The 9,121-nt window shown below is 45.6% G+C and overlaps 2 protein-coding genes across 2 annotated transcripts in view; one reads left to right on the top strand and one right to left on the bottom strand.

Moving 5' to 3' along the window:
• LOC106897801 (chitobiosyldiphosphodolichol beta-mannosyltransferase-like) overlaps positions 1–2,350 on the bottom strand; it is a 12,554-nt gene extending 10,204 nt beyond the window's left edge. The window contains exons 1-4 of the mRNA XM_014958676.1: positions 2,134–2,350; positions 1,935–2,012; positions 1,012–1,115; positions 386–534 (exon numbers count right to left, since the gene is read on the bottom strand). Coding sequence (XP_014814162.1) covers positions 386–534; positions 1,012–1,115; positions 1,935–2,012; positions 2,134–2,350 — 548 coding nt within the window. The remainder of the gene's footprint in view (positions 1–385; positions 535–1,011; positions 1,116–1,934; positions 2,013–2,133) is intronic.
• Positions 2,351–9,052: 6,702 nt separating this feature from the next.
• The window catches only part of NAGPA (N-acetylglucosamine-1-phosphodiester alpha-N-acetylglucosaminidase), a 17,115-nt gene continuing 17,046 nt past the window's right edge, over positions 9,053–9,121 (top strand). Inside the window, exon 1 of the mRNA XM_014958683.1 lies at positions 9,053–9,116. Within this exon, the coding sequence (XP_014814169.1) occupies positions 9,053–9,116 (64 nt within the window). The remainder of the gene's footprint in view (positions 9,117–9,121) is intronic.

Raw genomic sequence — 9,121 nt, 5'->3', positions numbered from 1 at the left:
ACTAAAAAGCCTTTAAAAATGTCTACCTACATGTAACCATTCAATTCAGGAAGAAACAGACCTTTAAAGATGAACTGGGGTGTAAAGTACGATTAGCGAATAAAAAAATCCCAGCACACAAAAAGTCATTCTAACAACAAGACCAAAAATTGCATATGCACATAAAAGCAACCTGCCTATTTCATCAGTTGCCTTCCTACGTGTTTAACAAAGGCGTTTTACAGAACATGCTTTCTGAAATAGAAAGCAGTTTAACTCAGCAAAATCCAGAAAACCTTCACAGAAACAGCCCTTCACTAATTATATTCTCCCCACTGGTTTCCATTCTTCAGAATTCCACAAAGGTACACGACTTATAAAGACAAGAAGAAATTATTGTACGAACCATTTTGCAATTTTTACCAGTGGGTGATTTTTGCCATGATTCAGGCTCATTATAGTGTATCCATAGTTGTGCCAATCGATTATCAGTTTGCTTCTCCAGAAAAGGCAGGCTACCCAGGCAACAGCTATAGCAGGTAACCCTGGAGGATTCTGTTTAATAAATAGAACGAATAAAAAATAGCATAAGATCAAGTGACCAACACTATCAGCTACCAAAAAAGAAAATCAAATGATTAAAATTACATGGCTTTAAAGGATCTTAATGAACACAGCCAATTTTGTATCCACCAGCTGCAGAACTGCCAGTTTCTCCTATGAAGATTGGCTGGAACTTCAAATTTTACCGTTGGATGAAGATCTAAATTCCCCTCCAATAAACACATAACATTTCTGTTAAGATTTATTCCTTACTCCTGTCCAGGCCCATGAAGTTTTAAAGCTCAACAATTAACAGGAAGAACAAACCCCCAAGGTTAGGGCCAAATAAATAGTTTGATATAGGTTTATACCATCGCTTAGGCCAGCTGTAATTCTCAAATAATTAGAATAATGTCTGACACTGCTAAAAATGCCCTGTCGTGTAGTACTATTTATTTTTATTAATATTAATCCCAGCACAAAACATACCTGCAGGAGAATATAGGACGGCCGATCTATCGTCAGCATCGTGTACAGTAACTGCACTGCCTGCACGATGACTTTTATGACATACTGGAAAAGCTTCGGACCAACTGCAAAATGACAGAAACCCCTGGTAAGAACGTTACAGCTTCTCCAGGACAGAACCAGCCAGCTCTGCACAGAAAGGTTTAAAAGAACCGTACACTGTAAACACAGAAACCTGGTTTTAGCAAATGTGTCGTCACAAAACACAGAAACCTGGTTTTAGCAAATGTGTCACAATTGCCTACAGGAGAGATAGAGAGGGACTCTTGGTCAGGAAGTGCAGTGACAGGACAAGGGGTAACGGTTTTAAATTGGAAGAGGGGAGATTTAGATTAGATACCAGAAAGAAATTCTTTGGTGTGAGGGTGGTGAGAGCCTGGCCCAGGTTGGCCCGAGAAGCTGTGGCTGCCCCATCCCTGGAGGGGTTGAAGGGCAGGTTGGAGGGGGCTTGGAGCAACCTGGTCTGGTGGGAGGTGTCCCTGCCCAGGGCAGGGGGTGGCACTGGATGATCTTTTAAGGTCCAACTCTAACCATTCTATGACTCTATGAATTCCTACAAATTCCCGTTGTGTGTTTTGCAATAGAAAAATATGGGAGGAGGTATGGATAAACATACCCAGAAGGTAAAAAAAAATAAAATAATGTGCTACTTTTCAAAGAGTCCCTGTTTCAGCCTGCATCAGAACGACATTTACACGCTCAGATAACACAGAGGGAAGTGTTTAAAACGGGCACCGAGGATGCTGAGCCAGCACATCCCCCCCGAGCACCCCCCCCCGCGGCGGGGAGGCCCGAACCCCCTTCGGGTTGTTAATTTTTCCACATAAATCCCGTTTATTTTCCCACATAAAAGGCCGTTTCCCCTGCCCTCCACGGGAACCCACCTCGCAGCCCCCGCAGCTCCGCCACCGCCCCCAGCCGTATCTCCCCGCTCCGCAGCACGTCGCCGTGCGGCCTGCTCTCTGCCGAAGGGAAACACCGATCAGAGGAGCGACCGCCCCGGCCCCAACCGCCGCCCCGCCGCCCCTCGAACCGGGCCCGCCGTCCCCCGTGAGGGTGAGGAAGGAGCCGCCCCTCACTCACGGAGGTAGCCCAGCAGGTCGACGCCGCGTCCGTGCCGGGCCAGCGAGAGCGCGTGGTACTGCATCCGCGGGCTGCGGCCCAGGTCGCCCAGCACCGTCACGCACACCCGCCCCGCACCGCCCGCCGCCACGGCCCGCCGCCGCCACAGCCACAGCACGGCCGCCAGGACGGCCGCCAGCGACACCCCCAGCGCCAGCGCCGCGCCGCCCGCCGCCATCTTGTGGGGTCGGCGGCGGGAAGGGCGCGCGGCGCCCCCTGGCGGCGCCGTCCTCTGAGGAGACTTGTGCGGGGGGAGGAGGGGGGGGTAGCGATGGGCTCCAGGTTAAAAATGGGTTAAAAATCATTTTAAAAATGGGTTGTGGTGGGGAATAGCCGGCACCGGAGAAGGCTCCGAACCTCTGTATTTTCAAATGAGTTTATGGTAGTAGGCAAAATGAACTAACTTTCTTTCTGCAGGGTACGTGAAAGGAGCCCGGGAAGAGCAGCTCCTCAGAACACGAGTCACTTCCTCAGCGTCCCCGAGCTGTCGGATCTGACTGAAAAAGTGACACATTCTCTAGTGTTGTGCCACATCTGGAGTTTTTTACCCTGTGTGCAAAGAGCCGATCCACGCACAGAGGCGAGTTATGTGTTTATTTTGTGTCTGCGCTGTGTGGAAACTCCGCAAAGCCAGCACACCTTGGCCTATACATCGTAAGCTTTTATATTTTATAAAGATATACTAATTAGCATACTATACTCATCATTGGCCACTCATGATTTCACAGTAAGCTCCTACTGGCTACTTGTGTTCTCGCTTCGAATTAAAGGTGTGTAGATTTGTAAATTATTACAGATGCTTAGTGAGCAGGGGTCCATCTAGGATGCTATAGCTTAAGATTTGGAGGTGTGGTTTTCACATTATAACCAGCTAAGTTCACCTAAAGGACACATACCTCTTATTTTCGACACTTTGTAACAACCAGCAAACTTGCAGTTTAATGGAATGCCCCAATTTTCCTGAGTTAGGTTGCTTGTGTCTTTTTGTTATCTACAAGCTGATACAGCACATTTGTTTTCTTTGATCGCCCAAGGTCTTTTCTCCCTTAGCAACATCTTATCTGCTTTGCCTTCATCACTAGCTCAGACTGACCTCAGATATTTCAAAGGTAGAAAATAACTGGTACCTGTGGTGGTGAAAAACAGTTCTTGTATCAAGGTATTTGTATTGCAGTGTTTAGCCTTCGTGTTCTTGACCTATGGAACAAAAAAGGTGCTAAAGATAAGAGAACAGTTTACTTAGAGCGAGGGCAACATAGAATCATAGAATTGTCTGTGCTGGAAGGGACATTTCAGATCACCGAGTCCAACCATCAACCCAGCACTGACAAAAAACATCACTAACCCACGATCCTCAGCACCACGTCTGCCCAGCTTTTCAATACCTCCAGGGATGGTGACTCCAGCACTGCCCTGGGCAGCCTCTTCCAAAGTTTGATAATCCTTTCGGTGAAGAAATTTTTCCTAATATCCATCCTAAACCTCCCCTGGCACAACTTGAGGCCATTTCCTCTTGCCCCACCACTTGTTGCTTGAGAGAATAGACTGACGCCCAGTGTTTTCCTGGCCTTAGTATTTCCTCTTAGTTAAACAAAATCACATGTTCCAGGAATACACAAGTGGGCCTAAGGTTTTGCAAGACATGGGATAAAACACTGATCCCCCTGAAGGCAGTCATTTCACTGACAGAAGCTTCCTTTAAGTTAGTTATAAGAAAGCTCATTGCTTTCTGTATGTTATGTTGCATGGTGCATGTGGTTTCTCAGACCGCTGCAAACTCAGATGGTGGCTGGAGAAGATTGTCACCTGGCAGAAGCTTAAGGGAAGGTGCTTTGGAGCACCCGGTGAGTGAGCCTTACCCCACAGGACTGAGGTGTTGTGATACCTTTACTAAACATCTAAGATACAGGCTGCAAATCAAAGGGCTATTTTATAGCATTTCAGTCAAGTCTTATCAAAAACTCCAGTTTAAAGGCTGCTCCCATCTCTCCACTGGAAGAGCAACAACCATTTATGTTTTTCATGTCCAAAATGTTTCACAAACACTACACAACCTTCAGCACAAAGAACGTGCCTGCTCATATAGACTGGCAGAACCTTAGTCCTTTCATAGCAAGTTTGTCTGTTCCCTCAGCTGTAAGATAAGGCCCTCTCCTCTGCTCCAAGGAAGCAGAAACTTCAGAGAGAGAGGGGTGTTAACAAGAGTCTTCATTGGGAGTGAAACCTCAGCACTGGGGAGCAATTCATTTCCTTAGTTCTTCTTTTTCTGCTCCATGTTAATGATGTTGAAGACAGCTCTGGAGCAGCAGACCAAAAGCAGCTGCTGAGGAGAGCGGAGAGAAGGGAAAAGTTGTTTGCGGGTAAAAATAATTTATGCGTTTGAAGGAGGGTGTATCTTTTAGAAACCTTTGTTCCAGTTACTGCAGAACAACTGTGCATAAATTGTTCAATAATACAAATCAAGAGAGTTGTTTCCAAGGTAATTCTAACTTCCCTTTCTTACATGTAGGAGCAGCTTTCTTGTCTCCCTAAGAATGTTTACAGAAAAAAGGCACCACAAATGCTTGCATGAATAAGAAAAATTATCTTGATTACCCCAAGATTGTTGTCAAGGTAGAATCTTTTTATTAAATGATGGTTTGGAGACAGATCTCACCGCATGAACACAGAATGAGGACTCCAAGCGGTGCCGGTACGGAATAAGCTGCTATAATCAGAGGTCCCGTTGCCAGTGATCATCGGACAAAAGCCGAGCCATTAAATCTAAATAATAATTCAGGAAACAGGTACACGTACAACAACAGCTCGGGGAAGAACTGAAGGGCAGGCCTGAGCTTCTCGGCGTGTGGTCAGGGCAATCAGGTGCAGCACTCCTGCACTTGGGGCTCTGACAAACCCATACTTCAAAATGTAAAATCTATTTGCAGACAACCTGTGAGCAAAGCTGGTTAAATTTCAGGTTTGGCAGCTCAGCCATATTATCATTTTACCATGTATCGACATAGTTTAAAAAAGTAACAGAAAAAGGTGCTCATGAGAGACACAATGGATACAGCATTTGTAAAATAAAACACTTGAACAAAATGCTACATGTTACCTAAGGCAGCCTGTTTAAAGTAGTCAGAGAGCTGATAGTCATTATCATCCACAAAGGAGTCAAATATCCCCCTACATGAACTCTAGAGCAGGATGCCCAGCACTAGGAAATTCAGAAATCTTAAAATTCTTACATTTTCATCTCATGTGGAAACTCCCATATTATTCTATGTGGCTGGCCGTGTTTCTGATGTTTGGAACTACCGAAGTCTCACACATAGAGGTATCAACTGAAGCTATTCATACTCTGATATAAATTCATATCATGAAATAAAATGTTTTTCATTATATAAAGGATAGGCTTTTTCTTCAGTGGCTATTGAAGTAAAGCCTCACAATATCCCTGCTAGGTAAAAACCCAGGATTATGCTTATCTCAACAGCTGGCTATGGTAGAGCACAGAGAGTGTTTTATCCAAGGTGAAATGCTGAGCCCAGGGTCACACACATATCACGGGGCAGAGATGGCTGGAGCAGTTCGATTTTACTATTTTATCTCCACGACTAAACTCTGCTGTATCCTTCCAGATGCCTATGGTTCTTAAATCAGTCCAGCTCTTCACCCACACAAGCCATAACGAGGAGAGCTGACCCTTGCAGACTGTCAGCGGGGAACACCAACGGCACAGAGAGCTCCTTGAGCAATGCTAGTGCTCCTTCCAGAGTGAAATAGGGTTAGAGCTTTTAACTCGCAATCTTGTCTTGCAAAACACGGAGGAGCTCCACCTTGGGAACTAGTTTTTAATTACAGCTCTACCAGACAGTCATCTATAAAGTGGGGTTGTTTTTTTTATGTATCCCAGGGAGTCAGGGATGACTTCAGTGCAGCCCCATTCCCACTGAATGCATACATTTTTCTCTGCCTCAAATTCTACTGAATTCTAAAAAGATCTTCAACTTCACTGGTTCTGAATTAATAACCTGGATATGTCTGTGATATCTCTTAATTTGCTGTCTCAAGTCCCGATCCTACTAGGAAATACCTTCAACATCTGCATTCCACTGGGTTCTATGTATGCAATGAACAATTTTCAGCTGTTTTCTGATGCCCGTTTTCTGGTGGAAATGCAGGTGCCAAGAGCAAATAGAAGCCTCCTGACAGAAACAATTGCCACGTTATCACGCCAAGGCCCTGTGGAAGTAACTGAACCCCAAGGTGAAAAATCATTAAGTCAGAGCCTTGTTCAGGAGTTTAAATCTGGGTTTGCTGCACTGAAGAGGAGTCCAATGAGATGTGTCATGCAGCAGTGACAACACATTGTATTTCTTCACTGCAAATAGGAATAAAGACACAAATAAAGAAGGCTGTTCTGCAGACCCCAATGGCCACCCAGTCTGAATGGTGTGCTGGTATTCTGGTTATGTTGACAAAACCAGATGTTAGAGATATTACATTTCCATGGTAATTCTCTACATTGCCTACCAGCAAGTATGAGGTAACAAGAAAACCATTGTTCCCTCGTAAAGCATATAACTAATTACAAGTGCGGGCAGACTGGTTCAACAAGATAATAAAGCCTGGAATATTTGCTCAAAGATCCTGTTCAGAATGTATCTTTTTCTAACTGGGAAAAAGTCAAAGTCTCTTCAAGGAAAGCCCCTCTGTCACACATACCCCCTGGCAGGGGCAGTCACACACCCACACCGATCTGTAGATCTGTTCTTTCGGGAACCTCTCATTTCTCTCTCTCCTGACAGCGACTTGCTGTGTATCCCTTTAATGTGAAATACAAATTGCTTTTCATATTTACTTCCCCAAGTGGAGTGCAAATACCATGTCCTGTGACGGAACGAGCAACTGACTGATTCCCACAGGGTATCAGGCGTAACACCACAAATTCCCTATATCCGCATTTTCTGACAGGTTATCAAACCACTTAAAATTACTTAAAAGTGTATTAGCTTTATAGATACAGAGGCTTGAGTTTATAAAGGTAAAGTCACAATAAATGTATACAAATTGCTTTTCATATTTACTTCCCCAAGTGGAGTGCAAATACCATGTCCTGTGACGGAACGAGCAACTGACTGATTCCCACAGGGTATCAGGCGTAACACCACAAATTCCCTATATCCGCATTTTCTGACAGGTTATCAAACCACTTAAAATTACTTAAAAGTGTATTAGCTTTATAGATACAGAGGCTTGAGTTTATATATAAAGGTAAAGTCACAATAGGCTTTTGGCCTCTCTAGTCTTCAAAGCACTTAGCCAGAGAATGATAAATACAGCACAGTCATGACTTATCTCTGAAGTTCTTGAAATGGGAATAGAGGCAAATGCATTTAGGAGAAATGTGTTTTGTGAGAAAACATTTCTGCTTGTAAAATTTTTCATATTTATTGAATAACAATTACATTTTTTCAAAAGGCTTTCCCCCCGCTTTTCTTCCTGTGAGATTTCAGAAAGTTTGAAAATGCTGTTTGTGGTTTATTCTAGAAATGGTCTGCTTAAGCTCAGTGAGTCAAAATTCTAGCCCTGGTAATGGTTTCCTACGGCTGTTTGGCTGAAACAGCCAATTTGTGTGTATTTGCTCTCAGGAGCAGTGCTGAGTTAGCAGATTTTTGTTTCAAGCCACTTTCTTTTTTAATTCCTTTGTCACGGCTGTTAATATCTCTGGGCATTTGTCGAAACAAAATAACCTCAGTCACTATGTTATTTATCGGGTTACACCGCAGAGCGCTTAACAACCCCCAAAGTGCTACACAGGGTTTGAGTCAGTCTGTTCCTGTCAGCGTCCCCAAACGCGTTCTCCCTGACAGATACACACTACGTACCCGTGTAAACACTTAAGATCCATCCCAAGGCTTCCTCCCCTATTTCTTGCTGCAAGGGCAAGAAATAGAGACGCAGAAGCCCAAATCCTTCCGACAAGCGGAACTTCACTAATCCCAGAAGTCACCAACCCAAATGCCTCACAAAAACCTGCAGCTGCCTCGGCTACTCTTATTCCCACATAACCCACATAGGACAAACGCTATTTTTCTTCATTTGCACTGAAAAAAATACATGTGAAATATCTTAGTAACATGTATTTGCAGCAAACGCACCTGCACTGTGAGGGTATGGACTAAGGGTGGTCATAAACCCAATACGACTTCACAGAATCACAGAATCACAGAGTGATGTGGGGTTGGAAGGGACCTCTGGAGATCATCTCCTCCAACCCCCTGCCAGAGCAGGGCCACCCAGAGCAGGTCCCACAGGAACGTGTCCAGGTGGGGTTTGAATGTCTCCAGAGAAGGAGACTCTACCACCTCCCTGGGCAGCCTCTGCCAGGGCTCTGCCACCCTCACAGGGAAGAAGTTCCTCCTCATGTTTAAGTGGAACTTCTTGTGTTAAAGTTTCCTCTTGTCCTGTCCCTGGGAACCACTGAAAACAGACTGGCCCCATCCTCCTCACACCCACCCTTGAAGTATTTATAGGCATTGATGAGATCCCCCCTCAGTCTTCTCCAGACTAAAAAGACCCAAGTCCCTCAGCTTTGGGACTTACACCACCATCACCCCCAATTTAGTTATTTTTCCCCTTTGGCAAAGGGAGGGAATCCCAACCCCCGGCATGAGGGGTCCCTTCCTTGCCTGAGCACGCCGGGCCCTGAGGATGGGACAGCCCGTCCTCCCTGAGCACGGAGCTGACCCACACACCTCGGCACCGCCCGCACAGAGCCGGGCCACAGCTCGTTAACGAAACGCCACCTTTTAAAACGATTTCCTGCCATTTTTCTAGTCGTCAAGGCCGCCTTGGCTCGCTGCGGCCCTGACAGGAGCCGGCAGGGGGCGCTATGGGCGGCCAAGCGCCCGCCAAGATGGCGGCCTGCGGGGCGGCGGGGCCCGCGGGCGGGGGCTGCGGG

This window comes from Calidris pugnax, unplaced genomic scaffold (assembly GCF_001431845.1).
Source record: "Calidris pugnax isolate Ruff unplaced genomic scaffold, ASM143184v1 scaffold244, whole genome shotgun sequence".
NCBI classification, from domain to species: Eukaryota; Metazoa; Chordata; class Aves; order Charadriiformes; family Scolopacidae; genus Calidris; species Calidris pugnax.
Note: the sequence above shows the minus strand (reverse complement) of the source record. Positions and strands in the feature narration are given on the sequence as shown.